The sequence below is a fragment of the Natrix helvetica genome (assembly GCF_964273705.1).
Source record: "Natrix helvetica genome assembly, chromosome: 7".
Taxonomy (NCBI): Eukaryota; Metazoa; Chordata; class Lepidosauria; order Squamata; family Natricidae; genus Natrix; species Natrix helvetica.
Genome location: NC_138558.1, coordinates 18,047,631 through 18,068,036, shown reverse-complemented (window position 1 = coordinate 18,068,036; position 20,406 = coordinate 18,047,631). Strand labels below are relative to the sequence as shown.

The 20,406-nt window shown below is 39.1% G+C and overlaps 1 protein-coding gene across 5 annotated transcripts in view; it reads right to left on the bottom strand.

Moving 5' to 3' along the window:
* The window catches only part of PDLIM5 (PDZ and LIM domain 5), a 243,581-nt gene that overhangs the window by 157,617 nt on the left and 65,558 nt on the right, over positions 1-20,406 (bottom strand). For 3 of the 5 annotated variants that reach the window (XM_081960458.1, XM_081960460.1, XM_081960459.1), the window contains exons 4-7: positions 14,685-14,727; positions 12,436-12,863; positions 3,111-3,283; positions 1,500-1,536 (exon numbers count right to left, since the gene is read on the bottom strand). In XM_081960458.1, the coding sequence (XP_081816584.1) occupies positions 1,500-1,536; positions 3,111-3,283; positions 12,436-12,863; positions 14,685-14,727 (681 nt within the window). Of the gene's footprint in view, positions 1-1,499; positions 1,537-3,110; positions 3,284-3,760; positions 3,779-5,539; positions 5,555-6,236; positions 6,254-12,435; positions 12,864-14,684; positions 14,728-20,406 lie in introns of all 5 variants that reach the window. The other 2 variants (XM_081960463.1, XM_081960464.1) reach the window with 2 other exon arrangements.

Sequence of the window (20,406 nt, the reverse complement as noted above, 5' to 3'; positions counted from 1 at the left end):
CTCCATGGTCATCTTCAGAGGTTCTGCTCCAGATGCAGCCACATGTTGTGGTGTAAAACACAGCTACCTAGCAATAGTAAAATGCTCTACCCAGAAAGGACACCTACAGTAGCACCCTACTTGTTGACTTTCAACAAGTTGTTACTTGTTACTTACTTGTTGTCTCCTACTTGTAGACAAAACATTTATGGTTTATGTTTTTCTGAAGCTTTGTGATTCTGCTATTATACATATATTGTACATTTAATTATTGTTTTGATTTCAATTTTTTTATATTGTGATTATATTGTGTAAGCTACCCTAGGAAAAATTGGTAATGAAGAGCAGAGTGCAGTTTTTAATAATAAAATTTTCTAAATGAAAATAATAAAACAGGGCTACAGACTGCTTTTAAATACTTCCATGCTGTAGTCAATGGGTTTATTCCCAGCTCAAGAGAGATCACAGCTCAAGACAGATTAAACACAACAAAATTTCAAATATCACAAGCTAAAGGAATCAGGATGTGTTAGGAATTGCAGTAGCCTGCCTCACTGCAAATATCACTTTTTTAAATAAAGATGCAGTAACATTGCAATTCTTGTTACTTTTGTCATAAAAACTAATTTTGAAATTGGAATTTGGTCTATGTGTCAGTAGCGAAACATATAATTTTAAATCTGCTTAATATAACAAAAAGATCACAGTTTTAAAATATCTAAAGAAGATTAAACAATTACCTCTAAACTTCCGATACTATTTCTTCTTTTAAAAAAATATACCTCCTTTTCAGGAGGGATTATTTGGGAGGGGGTTTCGCAGGGGTTCGGGAGAACCTCTAGCTAAGATTCTGTGCAGTTCGGAGAACCCCCAAATCCCACTCCTGGCTGGCCCCACCCACTCCTCTCAGGAGTCCCCACACAGCCCGTTTTGGATGCAGGTAGTGCAAGGCGCATGCGGAGGCTCGGGGAGGGCGAAAAACGGGCCAACCGGAAGTTTGGGAAGACCAGAAATGGCCAGTTTCCAGAGGGCCTCTGGAGCCTGGGGAGGCCTTTTTTGTCTGCCGGGAGGCTCAAGGAAAGCCTCTGGAGCCAGGGAAGGTAAAAACGCCCTCCCTCCCGCCATGGTGCAGGAGGACGACTAGGCCATGCCCACCCAGCAACCGGGCACAGAACCCCTTGCTAAAATTTTTGAAGCCTATCCCTGCTTCTTTTTCACATTTCCTATCCACTGCTGACACTATTCCATTTTTATGTAAGTATTATTAAAGACTTTAGATGTCTAGATAAGTATTCAATGTTATGCAAATAATAATGTTAAATTGGAAATGCTAGGGCTATTCCAATTTATTTTTCTAAGAAAACATGCCATACAAACATGAACCAGAACTTTAAAATGCCCACGATTTTTGGAAAAACAAAAGAATCTTGTGACATCTTAAAGACTTTTTTCAGTACATCAAAGCAAAACCATGCAATATGTTTTTTTAAAAAAAAATTAAAATAAAATCATTATCTTACTTTGCCTTCTTTAGACTGTCTGATTCCGGCTCTTTCACTGCAACAAAATAAACTATTCAGTTTCCATGAAGTTTACATTTCTTCACTGATCCATGAAACTTTTATCCTTAATTTATGACAAGGCTAATATCTAAACATCCTATTATTACAAATGTCTTATGATGTTCTAAAACAGTGATGGCGAACTTATGACATATGCCATGTCATTTTTGGTGGCACGCTTAGAGGTCCTGTGACAGTGATGGCTAATCTTTTTGTTGCCGCATTCCGAAAACAGCCCCACACCCATAATGCAATGTGCACGTCCTGTGCGCATAAGTCCCCATGCTCCCCCTTCCCCCCCCATACAGGGTGGGCCCATTTTGGGCCGGAAAGCCTCCTGCACCAAAAAGAGCTCCGGGGGCGCAGTGAGAGCCCCAAAATGCAATGCAAGTGCACCCCTATGCATGCACCTGCCCCCTGCGCATGCACGGCAGACCCTTGAATACCAACTGGCCGGCGGGAGGCACGCCTACATGCATGGTGGAGTTGGGCTGGCGTGACAGTTGACGTGCCCGCAGAGAGGGCTGTAGCACGCATGTCATAGGTTCACCATCACGGTCCTATAAGAATGTAGTATACTATCATGTGATCTCTGGAGCCTCTGGAAGTCACACAAGAGAGCCTCCTTCTTACATGGCGTCTGGAGCCACCAAAAAGCATGCAAGAATAGGGCATGTTTTCCCATTCTTTTTTGAAGACACAGACCATCCTCCGAAGTTTCCAAGCCTCATGTGACCCAGAGCTGCCATGGGTAGGACACAAATTGAAACATATTTACAATTATGTATTTTTTAAATTTTATGTGGCACCCATATGACTATCTAAAGCGAAACTTTGCTATGAATTGTTTCTCTTTTGTCTGTGTGTATGTGACACACAGGCTCACACTGGGCATTTTCCAAATTTTTGGTCTGCTGGTAACGTGAAAATCATCATTGCTCTAAAAGATACACACGCAGCACACCCTGCCCGCAGTTTAAATTGCATTTAAAAATTCTGTGAATTTTTATAATTTTGGATGTTATGGATTTTATAATCCATCCGGGTTTATTGCATGCAGCAAATCACTTGCTCCAATGTATTGCAAAGTGCTTTTGAGAAGTTTCCCATTTTCAAAGCATCTGCTCTGTAGTTTGTGAAAAGAACTGAAGTTCAAAAACTACCTGGGTCACAGAATTAATTTCTCACATATTTATTATTGTTTTGTTCTTTACCATTCAACCTTAGCCAAATATATAAGGCTGCTATATTTTGTTACAAATTCCTTTTAATTAAAAAGTAAAAAAATATCACTTTTAGATTATTATAATTACAGGGGTTGTCTGCGGCTCTCCTGAGCCCCGTTTTCACTGACGGAAGGTTGCAGAAGGCAGTTGCAGCCAAAAATGGAACTCAAGAGCCCATTTTTGCAAGCAGAGCGCTTGGGCCGCCACAAGTGTCCCTGGCATGAGTGATGTCGATCTGGCCACTCCCACCTTGGCCAACCCACCCCAGCCCCCCGAGTTCAAACACAGCACTGACACGGCCCTCAATGAAATCAAGTTTGACACCCCTGTGTTAGATACTTACTACGTTCAGTGCCTGTGATCTGTTGAAGGATGCGGAAAGAACGTGACTGAGTAGTTCCGGTCCTTGGGTGCCAGTCCTCAGTATCTTCAATCAGTCTCTTCTTGCTGTTGTTGCTGTGAACCGGTGGATGGAAAAATTCTGTATTTCTGTACACAACGTGTTTCCGTGGTGGACTAATTACGATGAATAAGAACAATAAAAACCGTAAGTGAAAGACAACTTGATGATGCTGACTTTTCATTTACATTGACCAAGATATTAAGGATATGTATTTAATACAAATCTTAAATAAATTAGTTATGGATATGCAGAACCATTTCAGACAAACTGTAAATGATCACAACTCGCTCCCTCTCCCTACACCCACCCCAGGGGTGGGTTGCTGCTGGTTTTACTACCGGTTTGCGCATGAGCAGAACAATTTACAGCGAACTGCGCAGCCATTAAAATCCAAAATGGTGGTGGCCCCAGTAGCGGCGAGGGAACCAGTTTGGGGGCGTGGCAGGCCTGGGTCGCTGCCAGTTCTGCAACCCGGGCCTGAATTCCACTACCGGTTCAGTCAAACCGGGAGCAACCCACCTCTGACCCAACCTGATTAAAAATATAGGCACAGAATATTGAACCTCAAAAAGGACGATTCTGGTTATTACCGTTTAGGTGGGTTTTTCCTTTTATCGTATTGAAAAGAGCAAGGGAACAGAATATAGAAGACAGTCCAGCGTAAGGAACAGAAAGAAAGAACAGAAAGACAAAAGAATTATAAGTATTATGTTTAACTGCTGGTACTATTAGCAAGTCACCAAATAAAATAATTTAATAATAAATTTATTTCTCTCCAAGGAAGAAACTCCACTGGCTTACTTGAGACTCATTTTACCCTCTCAATTTCCTCACTTAAGCTTGGCACAAAGCTCAGGGCTGATTTCTGTTTAGAAGAATTGGCAAACTCCCAACCTGTCAGTTGAGCTTATACAGCTGATAAAAACATTCATATGCATGTAGCCAATTACTACTGAAGCAAAAAAACAAAACAAAACACCCATTCCACACTGTTTGATAAAAGTAAAGCGTCCCCTCGCACAAACGTGCAGGTCGTTCCTGACTCTAGGGGGTGGCGCTCATCTCCATTTCAAAGCCGAAGAGCCAGCGCTGTCCGAAGACATCTCCATAGTCATGTGGCCGGCATGACTAAATGCCAAAGGCGCACGGAACTCTGTTACCTTCCCACCAAAGACGGTCCCTATTTTTCTACTTATTTTTACGTGCTTTCCCTCTGCATCCCTCCCCTGTTTGATACACTACTGGGCGTATTGATATTTTTTCTTCCAAATGTGGGATCCTTTGGAATTACATTTGAATAAGCAAAGGCTCTATAAACTATAAACTACACTCTGCCTGGGCAACTTCACAGACATCAACTTTACTGAGAAAAAAAAGGTTATTCATTGCAACCTACATTGTGACTGTTCCTTTTTTTTTTTTTTTTTTACAATACCTGAACAGGATTATAGACTCTCGTGTAAGATGATCACAAAGGCCATCTAAAAATCCACGGGACTTTGCCATCTCTGCTTAACTATTTCTATCACACAGAAATGCATCGTGTTCACTCTGGTGCTACCTCGTGCCATTCAGATCTTTCTTATGACGTTTAGTATCAAACTCCTTCCTAATCTTTCTGATACTGTATTTCTCTTTTACAAGCGAATTCAGTAATTCAGTGTATACATTTACTTCTCTTCCTCATGTTTTCATCATGCACTAAAAAAATAAAAGTAATTACCATGGTACCTTGGTACTCAGCTGCTTTGAAACTCGTTGAATTTGGTACAGACCACGTTTTGATGTGAAAATTTTGTCCCGGTACTCATTCTCTGCTTGCTACTCAATGCATGAACTATAACTGCCTTGAGACTCACTACATTATTCCTTATGGGAATAATAAAATTATGTTTGGCATTCATTATTTTTGGTACTCATCACACCTCCTGGAACCAATTATCAATGAATACTGAGGTACCCCTCAATATATAGGAATGTAGATTAAAATTCTCTATATGAAATACTGGACAGATAGAAGGGGAAAGGATATACTTTTCAGATTCAACCAATGTAGTATCTTTCTCAATTCTACTAATGTACTACAATGCCAACAATTCTGATCATTCCTAGGTCATAGAATACACCCCAAAGAGGCATGATGGCCATTTCAGTTTAACAGTTCTGGGAGAACAGCAATTGGAAGAAGTTGATTTACTGCAAACTTTATTTCCATTCTTTCAACAAAACAAAAAGTATTATAACAAAACCTATAAAACCAAACTTAGAGGAAACGGAAGTTAATTCAAAAAGGCTACCTACAGAATACAGCAATTATTTTATATAAACTGTGGTTCAAACGTTAAGAGAGTGATTAGTAAAGTACTTACACCTCATCAGGGTTACTGAAGGAATGAGGGACAGAAAAGAGACAAACAATGGATACGATTCCAGGATGTTCAAGTACAGATAAGGAATAACATAGAAAATGGGAGCAAAAAAACAGTTAATGAAAGTTAATTGAAATATTAAAGACAGATAGGAAAAAAAGAGTTTCATTTAACCAAAATTATCAGGTAAAGCTAACAAGAGTTTCCAATTGGTTTTTCTAGAATAATTTCTTGCTGACTTTTACCAGCAGCTACCACATCATGCCACAAGGTGGCAGCACAAGCTAAGGTAAAGTCATGGTAAATTTATTTCATCCCTACTTCAATAGGGAAGAGGTGAGAAAGAGGCTGAAAAATCCTTGAATTAAATTTCCTTCCAATAAATGTCTTCATTTTTACTGGATTTAGCAACATTTTGCTATCCTAATAGGGGGGGAAATCACCCATTTTAATGTCTAATCACAGACATTAAAAAGAGACTCTTTTGCTGTTATTATCACTACTGTTTGCCAGTTACTTGTGACAAAATTTAATATTGTAAATAAAACTACACACCAGTGAAAATGCAAACAGTTTATGTTGCTTTACTTCAGAAGCCAAGGCTCTACTTTGCAGAATTTTAATTCCGGGACAGCCACACATGCCAATTATTTAAAGCACAAAGCACAACTCCATTCTAGTGAAACAAAATACTAACTTTGTCACTGTTGTAACCTGTAAAGGGGGTGGGAAAAAAGTCAATATGTTTACTGCAGCAACTTCTCTACTGTTCTACTTCATCAAACCCAAACCATGTAAATTCAAGTGTTTTCACACGTTTCAATCCAATATAAATTAATCAATTTCACCCCATGATTAGCCCAAGGAATTCATCTAATGCAAAACAATAATTTACATGCATGAACTAAGAAAGCAATTCAAAGCAAAAAACACAGACAGACACTTAAAAAGCAAACCACGAGTCCAGTGTTTCTGACACTTGGCAACTTTTAAGATGTGTGGATTGTTACCTCCCAGAATTCCCCAGTCAGCAGCCAAGCGTTAAAATACACACATCTTAAAGTTGTCAAGTTTCAGATACACTGGATTAGTTGTTCACTGCCCCATAGCAGAAACTGCTTTCAAGGTTGGCCTTTATGCAGTGGTGGGCTACAAATAATGTAACCATCTGTTCTCTGGCTCAGTAGGCGTGGCTGGTTGGTCATGTGACTTGGGTGGGTGACGTCACTCATCACACCCAGCCCCGCCTCCCGGCCACTCGCCTCAAAGACAGAGGTAGGATTCAGCCGGTTGGGGCTAATCCCACCAATGGCTGGCCCCAACCCCGCCTGTTTTTTGGGCAGTTTTCAGGCCGTTTTTCGGGCCAGTCCTGAAATCAGGCTGAAAAACGAGTGGGGGTAGGGCCAGCCAGTGGCGGGATTTGCCGGTTCGCCGAACTGAGCGGAATCTTAACTACCGCTTCGTCCGAACTGGTGGGAACCAGATGGAGCCCACCCACTGCCTTTACATCATTATCTAGCTAACTCCCACCTGAGTATCTGTTCTTCTTCAGTAGGTCGTTTGTTGATTTTAAATTTATAAACTGCCAAAATTGAAGGACCACTCTATTTTTAAGACAGATTTCTATAAGCAAGTGGGATAGATTAGACATTTTACTTCATTTATTGATTATACAGTGACTGATTTGCATAGGACACTAAAACATTTGCTTTTCATTTTGGTCTAAAAAGTGCTAATCCCTCCACTAGGTGTCATATGCTTCTACTACTAAATTACTTTTGATACTGATGAAGTGGAAATAGCCGTTTCTGTCTCTATAGACAAACATGGCAAATCCTAATATTATTATGTTTATCTGACTACTTTACTTAAATGAAATTAAGAGATCCCATTCCGAACTTAGAAATTAATATTATCTTCGAGGAAAAAATAAAGCATCAGTAATCATACATATTATTCTACAACAAACCTAACTTGAGTTCATTTATACCAAAGGTGCTTCTTCAAGAGGCAACTGGATTTTCTGGATTGTCTTTGAAGATGTTTCGCTTCTCATCCAAGAAGTTTCTGAAGAAGCTTCTTGGATGAGAAGTGAAATGTCTTCAAAGAAAAACCAGGAAGTACAATTGGCTCTTGAAGAAGCACCTTTGGTACAACCATGACCTGGATGATTGAGAATCCCCATAGACATGGAGTTCATTTAGTTTTTGAAACCACTATATTTTCAGACACAGGGAAGAAGTATGTTGTACAGTGCTTACTTTGGTAGTTGGACCAAGGTGGTATTAAGCTGGTGAACCAAGGAACATCAGGTTCTAGCTCTTCCTTAGTTACAGAAACTTACTAAGTGACTTTGGTTGAGTTACACCTCAGTCTTACTCAGCTTCAGACTCTGTGACAAATGGCTGAACAAAATCCTCATCTCATTATCTACTGGTATCCCATTATCTACTGGAAAAAGTAGACAAGTGGATTGCAAAAACATGCAGATTCAACAATATTGGCTAAAGGCTACATCTGTATTTTCCTAAAAAATTAAATCAACTGGATTCAAGGCAAGTATTCCAGACTTTCAGGACTGCTGAGTTATTAATAATACATTTTTGTTCAAAGTTGATGTGGCACGATGTTTAAGTAGAGGCTCTTAAAATGACAATTCTACCATGAGTTTCTCTAGAGCCCGGGTGTCAAACTCATGGTGTCACGTGACATATCATGACTTTTTTCCCCCTTTGCGGAGCTGGGGTGGGCGTGGCCTGCATGTGACGCATCCGGCCCTCAGACCGCAAGTTTGACACCCCGGCCCTAGATGGTTAGGATCAGGTATATTGGATAACAATAGTGTCTTGGATCAAAAAGACAAAAAGGAAAAATAAAACAGAGAATATGTTTTAAAAAATAACTAGAAATATTAAACACAAACACAGCCCAATTCTCTACATATTTATCCTAAGGCATAGCCTTTGATTTTCAATAAGCTTGTCCCTTTATGCATTCAAATTTGTGGCAGGCTTAATAATTGCATATAATTGTTTTAAATGTCTGCATGCACCTTATAATATAAATCTTTATTTAGTATTGAATTTCATGTTAAGCTTATGAGAATATTTATTTCGAGGATGCAAGGGCCACTGATCTTCTCGTTTTATACACTGACAAATTTAACTACTCTCTTCTAATCTCTGCAAGCAATTTCCTTAAGACACAAAGGTAAAGGCCTTTTTAATTGGCTAGAGTTTAATCTCAAACTACATTGCTTGAATAAATATAGTGCTAGCATCTATGACTGTTTCAGTAAACAGATTGTATTACTTAAGCGCTAAATATATTTGTAAAAAAGGGCAGTGCAACATCTCACTGTTTAATCAGCTCTAGATCTTTCATGTGCAAGCAAATTCTTCTTACACAAATAACTGCACAAGCATAATTTGAAACCATATTTTCAGATATTGCACCTTGTCAGGACACCTCAGTCAGTTTTAAAGAACAGAGAGGTAACATTTGGATTGATTCTACCAGTTTCATTTATTATGAAACGTAAAAGCTTGAAAAATCAAAACCATTTAGTTTAAGGGTGTCAAACTCAAGGTCCATGGCCCGCGGGGTGCTTAGGTCTGGCCCACAGTACCAGTCTGGAAACAGCAAAGGACCAGCCTGTGGTCCCTCTTCTAGCAAAAACAGAGTGCGGGGAGGGGGCACACGGTTCCCTGCACCCCTTTTTCAGCCTGGATGGCCCCCTGCAGCACTCTGCCAGCCAAAGCGGAACATGGGCATTTCGGCCAGCAGGGTGCTGCAGGAGGCGTCTGTCCCATCTGCTGTCTGTTCTGTCTCTCCCCTCCCCCTGGCCGGCCCACGGAGGACAACTTCAATGCTGATCTTCAAAGAAATCCAGTCTGACACCCCTCTAGTTCAACAACTTGGTTCAAAAAAGTCTTCAACTCAAACCATACTGATAAACCAACCAAATTTAAAAATGGAGATGGGATTAGACATCTAAATGTTTGGGCTAACATAGGGTTCCTTTATAAACAGAAGCTAAAGCTCTTTCATAGCAGGATTTCAGAAAGCAAAGGAAACCATTGCATGTTGAGAAAATTGTTTGTAATTACAGTGGGTGACTGGATCTTGCCTGGGGGGGAAAGAGTTTACTTGTCTTCTTGGTACAAAGTTATTTTAGTTGTTATAAATTATTTTTGAATGCTAATGAATGCCGCTGAATGGCAGGGCTGTATTTTAAATTTGTGAAAGCCTTTGTGCCAGGGTGCCCGAAGCATTGCCAAGATATATTTATATGTACTGAGAGATTTACCAGGAATTCATCCTCTTTATTTTAGATAGGGTGGCTGCGTACGATGCTATGCCCTTAAAGAAAATAACAATAGTTATGCCCTCTTCGAAACAAAGTATGTGTGACATTTTTGCATAGTAGGTATTTTACTGAAAGAAATGCGCGGTCTGAGGGGAAAAAATTGAATGCACAAAAATTTATAACTTGAGACCCATACACATTGCATGACCGATTATTTTATGCAATGTATTTGATAGTCCGTTTGGTGATTTGCTTTCTTTTAGAACAGGGGTGTCAAACTCAAGGCCCAGGGGGCGGATCCGGCTGGCGGGGTGCTTAGATCTGACCCACAGGGCCACCCTGGAAACAGTCCATTTTCAATGGCACAGCTCTCGGGGCCAGCAAAGGCACACCTGACATGAGTGACGTATAGCTGGCCACCCTCCACCCTGCCTCCCGAGGTCAAACACAACGCTGATACGGCCCCTCAGTGAAATCGAGTTTGACACCCCTGTTTTAGAGCTATGCATAAGTAACTTCGAAACACTGCGAAATCACTTTTTTTTAGCCTTGGTTTCCCACACCATTTTTTGTATTGTGCCTATCTTCTATTACCAGTGCCAATCTTTTATAATCAGGAAATACAGCTGCAGCCTTAGATGTGGTTAAGTCTGATTCTGATCCACTCTCATAACAGTTACTCAAACTGACAAGGGTTTCACAAGCTCTTAAATCCTTGATTTGCTTTATCTCTTCCAATAAGCTAGAACCACAGTATTTGGGGATGCATACTTGACAATCGGCTATATAAATTACAGAATCATGAACTTCTCTCTCTTTCTCTCTCTCCCCACCCCCACGTAGAATGTACTAAGTGGGAGAGAGAGGGAAAATTAAAACTATGGGAAATTAAACAATTATGGAAAATTAAAACATGAATTGAGAGACTGAGCTTTTCTTCTACCATCTTGCTTTCCTCAAAATGAAATATGACTATTTTCAGTACATGCTGTAACTGGCCTCTTCAGATTCCCATAACTGGCTTCACGGCTTCTCACAATGACAAAGGAATTTGACAAAATGTTTCAAGTAGTCCTTGATTTATGACTGTAATTGAGCCTGGAATTACTAATCAAAATCATGCTGGCTCTTAAGCAGGTCATGTGACCGACCTGATTTTACAAAAAATATGTGGTGGTCATTAAGTTAATATAGTCATTAGGTGAACTCACTGTCTGCAATGGGCATTTTTTTTTTGCTGGAAATTGGAAGCGCTTAGCAACAGCACTTATATACTGCTTCACAGTGACTTACAGCCCTCTCTAAAGAGTCTAGAGTCAGCATATTGCCCCCAACAATGTGGGCCCTCATTTTACCGACTTCAGAAGGATGGAAGGCTGAGTCGACTTTGAGCCGGTGAGAATCAAACTGTTGGCAATTGGCTGAATTAGCAATAGCACTTACACTTATATACCGCTTCATAGAACTTTACAGTCCTCTCTACAAGTGGTTTACAATGTCAGCATATTGCCTCCAACAATATGGGTCCTCATTTTACTGACAGTCAGCAGAATTAGCCTCCAATACTGCATTCTTCCCACTGCGACACCATGGCTCATGTTTACACTTATATTATAAATGTAATATAATTATAATACCAAAATACACGTATATATGTACTCTACCTATGTTTTACAAGTTCACATTGTTGGTAATGCAAGTCAAGAACCATGATATAGTTGCAAAATTAAAAAGAAAATGAAAGTGGCAGAAGAATAAGAACAAAAGATGTAGGGGAAAGTCATTAAGTACAGAAAAAGCCCTGTATTAATACAAACGATGAAAAGAAGAAAACTGTGTGGAATATAGAACAGAAAATGCTTGGTTGAAAAGATGAAAAGGAAATTTTTCCACAACAGATGAACCTTTTCCCCCCCTGTAAAACCAAAACGCATCTACAACAGGATGAGCTTTGCAATGCATTTAAATCTTCAATAATGGTAAAGGTTCCCCTCGCACATATGTGCTAGTCGTTCCCGACTGTAGGGGGAGGTGTTCATCTCCGTTTCAAAGCCAAAGAGCCAGCGCTGTACGAAGACGTCTCTCTGGTCATGCGGCCAGCATGACGAAGCACTAAAGGCACACAGAACGCTGTTACCTTCCCACCAAAACGGTCCCTATTTTTCTACTTGCACTTTTCACGTGCTTTCAAACTGCTAAGTTGGCAGAAGCTGGGACAAGTAACGGGAGCTTACTCCATTATGCGGTGCTAGGGATTTGAACCGCTGGACTGCCAACCTTCTTATCGACAAGCTCAGCATCCTAGCCACTGAGCACCATGTCCCTCCTTAAATCTTCAATAGTGATTCTTAAATTGCTGTGAACTGTCGAAAATTGCAGCTTGGCGTTTATTGTCTTTAGCACTCTCAATTTATAAATCTGGTTTATAAAATCAAACAAGTTCCTTCTCAACTAACCTGATTTTTTTTTAAAGTTTATAATTTCAGGCAGAAAGCGCAATCAATGAATTACCGAGGAAGCACTTTTGAGACCTTTAAAACAGGAAAAAGAAGAAGAAGAAAAAAACCTAGTCCCTAAAACGACCTACCCATTTTGCTGTTTACTGTCACCCTGGTTCTCTCTGGATGCACTTCGTTGCCCCTCTGTCACCTCTGGGGCCCTTTCGCTGGACGGTGCATTGTGTGGGGATTGCCATGGGGTATTAACAGTAGGCTTTGCAGCACTTGGCACATGGCAACGCTGGTCAGCGTTAGCTTTGGGGTTAACATGCGCTCCTGAGGCAGTGAACGGGGGAGGCGTGACAGAGGCCAGAGGTGTAGGGGAAGCATGTAATGGAAGACTGGCACTGGCGGGCGTGAAGGCAGATGACGGTGATGGGATGGAAGTGACCTTGGAGGAGGACACAGCTCCAAAGGGTCTAGGAGCCTTATTGAAGGCCATGCCGGTTGTGGATGTAACTTTGGACACAGCTGGAGATGCAATGGGCACAGGCTTAATTAGGTCCTTGGGCTCTACCTAGGTGAAATAAAAACAGAAAAAATACACAAGAAAGCCACACACACATGCACACACACACATGCAAAATGTATCCATGACATCTGCAGCTGTTTTGTTGTGAAACATCAATTGATGACTGACCGGTTGCAAAAGTATACGACATTGGCCATAAAATATTGACCTGCCAACATCACACCGCATGCGTCATTGAAAAGAGAAACTAAAACAAAGCACGACATGCGTGAGCTGGTAGCCTTAGATTTATTTTAGCCAAAAACTTCACTGTAAAACTGGGTCCAACAAATTAAAGAGAAAAGTGCAGTCCTTCAGTGCAAGAATTAGAGGTAATCAATGACAGAATCCTCATAGTAAGATTTTTACTTACTAAAGGATTATGTGTCTCAGGCAGGCCTATATTGGAACAATGACCTTCCTTTCTAGTGACAAATGACCAATTTTGTTTTTAGAAGTTACTTTCAAAAGTAGTTTGAAGTCATTTAAAAACTCTGACCCCAGAGAAAAAAGAAATAATTTACTAGTTTTATTGCACATAATCAGGCTTTGGGTATTCCTAAATCTTACCTTCCCCTAATTTAAAAGCTGTTGCTATCTTAGCTTAACTTAAAGGCAAAGTCACGTATTTTGTTTGGAATTTGTTTGGTATCTTTTCTACAAAATAATGTGACAGTGTGTCTTCTTTTACTCAATTCTTTGATAGCCATCAGACTTGCTGTACATGAATTTTATCTGTAATGTAGTTAAGCAAATCAACAGGCACCTATTAGAGATCATGTTCTAGTAAGGAAAGCAAATCTTTCTGCATCTTTACAAACTCCTCTTTGTAACTGTATCATACTTTCAGAGATCTGGCAGAAAAAGTCTTACATTAAGCTACGCTTTTATAAAAGGTAAAGGTAAATATTTTATCTATCGAGTCACGTCCAGTTCTAGGAGATGGTGCTCACCTTTGCTTCTTAGCTGATGGAGCCAATGTGGTCCTTTTGCGGATCTTTTGTGGCCATGTGGACAGCACTATGATATTATTATGTGCTCATCTCCAGCTGAAGGAGCCAGTATGGTCCTTTTGTGGTCATGTGACCAGCATGATTATACGCTGAAGAACACGGAACGCTGTTACCTTCCCACAGAAGTGGTACCTATTTATCTAATTTCATTGGCACCTTTTTATAAAGCTCCTACGAAACATGTTTGTAATCAGTTACTCTTAAAATTTTAGGAAATGAACAGGGACCTTTTAAGAACATGGCTGATCTCTACAAGTAACAGCATTTTGTTAACTTTTTATCTAGGCTTGGAAGCTAAACTGAACTAGGCCTGGTTAATACTTGAATGGAGAATGATTAGGAAATCCCAGGATGGTAGATTGGATTAGAAGGGGGGGGGGGAGATATACTGAAATGGAAAAATTGTGCAAATCACTTCTTCATTGTTACCAAAAAAAGCTGTGGAAGGGTGATCACGAAATTCCTAGGAGTTGAATTCAACTCAAGGAAAAGTTCGTAAGATCTACATTAGTCATTTTCCATGATAGTCCATGTTTTTGAAATACTTAAAAACTTTTATATTGGTCGCTTATCACTCAATATAAATTTGGCCAATACCAAAATAGCAGCAGCAAGGAGGACTTTCAAAGCCAAAAATTACACCTGAGGACCAAATTTTTAGATAAAAGAAAATAGCATATTTCAAGATTTTCAAAATTGGAAGAACTTTTTAGATTGACAGCATTGATTAAAAGGAGCATTGAGGGATGTGAATGAGTAAATTAGCTACAATAGGAATTCTCCTGTACTTAGGACCTGGGGAAGAACCCCTTACCTGTTGCACAGGAATTGGATCTGGCTTTGGCGCTGCAGGTGCTCTGAAAAGAGAAAAGGAAACAAATTCCATAAGCAGAGTCCCATAGGGTCCATTACATTTTAGGTTCTAAAATCACAATGCAAACACTTTCTGAAGTCCCATTGACTTAATTCATGCTAATCAGTGGGACTTGTCAGTATAGCCAAACTTACATCAGCTGTTAATCCAACTCTTATTCCAAACATCCAAAGATCAGTAGTTTGAAGAGCAAAGTATCTACACCCAGCAAAGCAAAACTGAAGAGCAAATCAGCTGCATCCTAAAACAAGAGTGGCTTTGTATTGGATGGATTTATAACTCAACTGGCCCATGCATAAACGATAAAACGCTTCCAACATATTAATAAAAACCACACACGGCTTGCAGTTTATACAATAGTGACAATGTATACAGTATGGCATCGTCCCATTTATCCAACTCGCTTTGCTTCCTGCTGCATGCACAAACTGCCAATGAATTAGTCCTAAAATAAACTGAAGGAGAATTTTGGAGGTTGCTACATGAATAAAAATTTAAAAATTTAAGCCTTCTTCCCATGCATTTACATTTCAGTTCCTTGTACACCACATCTGTGAAGAGTCTGATTTTTTTTTATGATGACAATTATTCTTCTACTTTTCAACCACCTATCATACTTCCTTAGAAAATGTTTATAATATATATAAAAATGTCCACAGCAGTTTCCCTTTAGAGCTGCTGTTTCAGCTCTAAACTGCATGCAAGTTGCAACGATTCCTTGAAATGACTTCCAAAATACATAGATGGGACCAGTGGTGGGATTCAATTTTTTTTACTACCGATTCTGTGGGTGTGGCATGGCTTGGTGGATGTGGTTTGGTGGGCATGGTAGGGGAAAGATACTGTAAAATCTCCATTCCCACCCCACTCCAGGGGAAGGTTACTGCAAAATCCCCATTTCCTCCCAATCTGGTGGGACTCCCAAGTCAGAGCTGACATTTACTGGTTCTCCGAACTACTCAAAATTTCTCCTACCGGTTCTCCAGAACTGGTCAGAACCTGCTGAATACCACCTCTGGCTGGGACCTCCATTTTATGACATCTTTTGTGGAAAAGATGTCATAAAATGTATTCTTCCCCCACAGTATATTAAATAATTCTGGAGATCCTGAGCATGATACTCATGTCTGATGAAAAATTAATAGTGCTCTCAGCTCGAATATTGCATTTAAGTCACTGATGCTCAGTTAATCTGATATGAAATAATTTCTTAAGAACACTTGAAAAATTTGCTTATACATTAGTTGTCTCCCCTTCCCTCCCAATTTATAACTCTTAGTTTCATCCAATCTTTTTTTTAAAAAATGGAAGCAAGATTGCTACGGCTGCAATAAAGAAAAATAAAAGACCTTATGCTGGCAAAAATAGTACTGGGGGAAAAAAACCCTGAAAGCAGTTTTCTTGCATATTATGGGCTGATTCAATTACTTCCAAACAAAAGCATATTTTTAAATGCGTTTTGCGGCTAGATTCCTGAAATAGTCTACTGATTATTATTCAGGATTGAATAACGCTGAACATTCTTGCCTGCGCGCACATAGGCACTGATGTGGCTGTGAAAACAAAAGTTAATAAACAAAACTAGGCAGGCTTGCCTTGCAGAAATGACAACTTTTGATGTACTGGGTCCTCATAGATCAAGATTGGGCAGACTGAAATAAGTGGCTGAACTCATCCATTAACCAAGCCCCGTTCACAATAATTAGCTTTTTATGCGGCAAAGAGGTTGCCTATCACTATAATTTATGGTATAAAAGTCTGCACCAAGAGAACAGCTAATGCCTTCTGTTCTTTTATATCAATTTGGAGTAAATCATTTTTCCTATTCATAATTTATTTCAAAAATTGGGCTGGTGCACCATATTCGGTATACTGGTCGCAGTCAGTTTCAACTTCTCAATCTGACTAGGAGCCAGTCATTTAAGTCAAGGGTGTCAAACTCAAGGCCTGCGGGCCAGATCCAGCCCACAAGTGCTTAAATCTGGCCCGCGGGGCTGGCCTGGAAGTAGAAAGGACCGGCCCATGGTACCTCTGGCAGCCAAACCCCCCTCCTAACACCCCGTTTTCGACCTGGACAGCCTCCTGCAGCACTCTGCCAGCCAAAACAGAGCACAAGAGGGCACACAAGGCTCCCACACACCCCGTTTTGGTGGCAGGGTGCTGTAGGAGGCCCCTGTCCTGTCCCATCTCCCCACACCACCCCATGGCCAGCCCGCGGAAAACTACAATGCTGATCCAACCCTCAAAGAAATTCAATTTGACACCCCTGATTTAAATGAATGATTAAGGAATTAATCATCATTAATATAGAGAGCATTATACATTAAACCTGTACCAATGGAAAAGTGGGAACACAATGTTTTCTTGCAAGAATGGAAAAATTGGGAGGAAATAAACAGTTGCTCTGTGTTCCTTCAGTCTCAATTAACTAATTGGAAATGTTATATCTGCGTCAGACCCAACCAGATTTTATGAATTCCACAATAAACAGAAGAACAAACTCTATTAAAACAACTCATTTATTATACGGACATCCTAACTCTATTTAACGGAGTTAATACACAGTTTAATGGCTTTTCAAGTACTCAGCCTAAATGTATTTAATTTAAAAAATAGGACTGCTTTTTGTGCCTTCAGATCATAACTTGCTTAATTTGTCAGATATAGTTTTATCAAAAAATAGTCAACCATTCAGTCAACCAGTCTTAGAAGTATTGATGCAATATTTGCTTCTGCTGTAACAGTTACTCCTAACTATCCATTTCCCTTTTAATATCATGTGGATATGGATATGGATATGGATATGTGTGTGTGTGTGTGTGTGTGTGTGTTGTATTTGTGCTGATAAATAAATAAAGGGAGACTAGTATAGATCTATTTCAAGCTATTTAGCTCTCATCAGCTAGCCATACCCTTACTGGGATTTGAACCTGGGCTTTATTTTTTTATTTATTGGGATTTATTTATTTATCAGCACAAATACAACACAAATATAAAAAGGCAACATTAAAAATAAAATAAAAATATGGTTTTCTGCCTGGATTGTTTTCTGTAATGAGCCGAAGGACAGAAAGGGGGAGTAGTGAGCTCCCTCCCATATTTAGGCATACCAGGGGTTGTAACACAAATACATACATACATACATACATACATACATACATACATACATACATACATACATACATACATACATACATACATACATAAAACGCAAATCAATAAATCCACTTTCTAGCAATATATTAGCCATTTCATATAATGAAATAAGGTGACTTTCTCTACAGAAAATATAAGCTGACAAATTCTTCATTCCTTACATTTTGGTTTTGTTCACCTTTTCCTTCTTGGCTCATCTGCTCATTTCAGACTTAAAAAAAAAAAAGAATATGGAAAACTCTGCCAAATTATCCATCCAGCAATCTGGAAATGTTTGCTTCAAGACAAAACTGCTTTGTTTCAAGTCAAAGCTACAACTTGCTTTATAAAGCAAAAAAGCTGAAATGCAAGAGAGAATGAAAAAGGAGGAGCACAACATAATAGTTTTGAGTACTTGGCTGAAGAAGACAGAAATTAGCAACCACACTCAAGCAAAAAAGCTAAATTACATTGGGGTGGAGGCTTGGCTATTTTACCATACAATTTTGTTGCAAGAATTGTATTCCACAATCTCACAGACAATGCCAGTATTTCAATAATTGCCAGACACGCAAGTTATCTGAAATCGTTCTATTTCTAGAGGCTGGGTCCATTCAACATGCTTCCACCAAGTCAGATAAAACCCTGCAGCTTTGACAATATATTTGTTTAAGGATATTGAGGCTTAGCAACAATGCACAGGTATCCCATATAAGTCACAAAGATGACCACGTATGTATCACCATGTAAATGATTCAATTTACATGTTATTGGAGCAATGATATCTTGACAAATTAAATAAATCTCGCCCCTTAGAAGATCATGATTAGCTTAATATATTATGAAATGCAGAAAACGGGTTAATACAGATAATCAGTGTTACATTAACAAGGAAAAACGGAGGAACAAGGAAAAATGGAGAACCACCTGAGAGTTAATACATCATTCTGACAATCACAATGACAATCCGGGGGTAACTACAATTACAGTATTAAGTATAATTTCTTATTCAATATTAGCATTATTTTATGATGGAATATTACTATATTCCATCATAAAAATAAGTTAAACGTCATCACTTCAGTATCGCTTTTCTCTTCCCTCTCTCAATTCTTTTTAACGGAAACAGATCAAAAGATGCTGAATAGAATAGAATTCTTTATTGGCCAAATGTGATTATACACACAAGGAATTTGTCTCGGGTGCCTAAGCTCTCAGGGTACATACAACAATAGTGATAGATCATGATCAGAGTCATTGTAAAAATACATTCATCATAAAACATTAGATACCACACTTAATAATAGTCATGGATACTAAATATGCAATCAACATAAATCATACTAGGATACTAAGTAAACAATATAAATCGTAAGATACAAGCAATAAAGTTATAGTCATAAGAAGATAAGGAGATAGGTAATAGGGAAGATGAGAATAATGATGGTAATACTGCCTTTCTAGATATTTGACAGTGTTGTGGGAGTTAGTTGTTTAGCAGAGTGATGGCATGGGGGAGGGGCTGTCCTTGTGTCTAGTTGTTCTGACATGCAGTGTCCTATAGCTTCAGTTGAAACAGTTTATGTTCAGGGTGCAAAGGATGTGTAGATATTTTCTCAGCCCTTTTTCTGGCTTGTGCAGTATATAAGTAGTTCCTCAGTGGGATACCACATTTATGTTCATTCAAAGAGATTACTTCAATAAAGCTTTTGGGTTTTCTTTGTCATTATAGCCTGCTATTCTTTGTACACACAGTTTGCAAACAAGATCTCTTTGAGATGGGGGGGGGGAGAGAGGGGGAGAGAGGGGGGGGGAAGAGAGTGTGTTACTTTGAAGGATTTTTTTTTTACATTGAATTTTTTACATTCTTTTACATAGCATACTGCACATTGCCAATTAATAATAAGGCAGATGGGTACATAATTCTGTATGTTGATGTTTTATGGTTATAACTCCTAACTCCAAAAAAGCTATTTTAGTAATATAGCAATAGATTTCTCATTTTATTGGATAGATTTTACTTGCTTTGTTTGTTTTATTTTCTATATTAGCACTGAACTCTATTAGATAGAGCAAACCAAGATCTTCACACAAGACTGAGGACCAGAAATCACAAGTATAACAAGTAGCAAAATAAAAGATGGCAAATTAAAGATGCAACAGATAGGATTGTAGAAAAGAAGTAAAAAAGCACTAGATTGAAAAAGTAAGAATCTGAAGGAAGAAAAGATGCATAAAATAAAAAATGTTAATGTTACAGTGTAGGGAAGCCATGAAACATATAAAACCTCCTCAGAATTAAACTCATGGACATAGCTACTTACGTGATCTTAGCAACAATACAGAAGAGATATACCATTGCTTTCTACAGATGGTCCTTGACTTATGACAGTTTGTATAGTGACTGTTCCAAGTTACAATTGGACTGAAAAAGGTAATCTATGACCGTTTTTCACATTTGTGACCGTTGCAGCGTCACAATTCGGATGTTTGGCAACTGACTCATTATTATGACAATTGGGGTGTC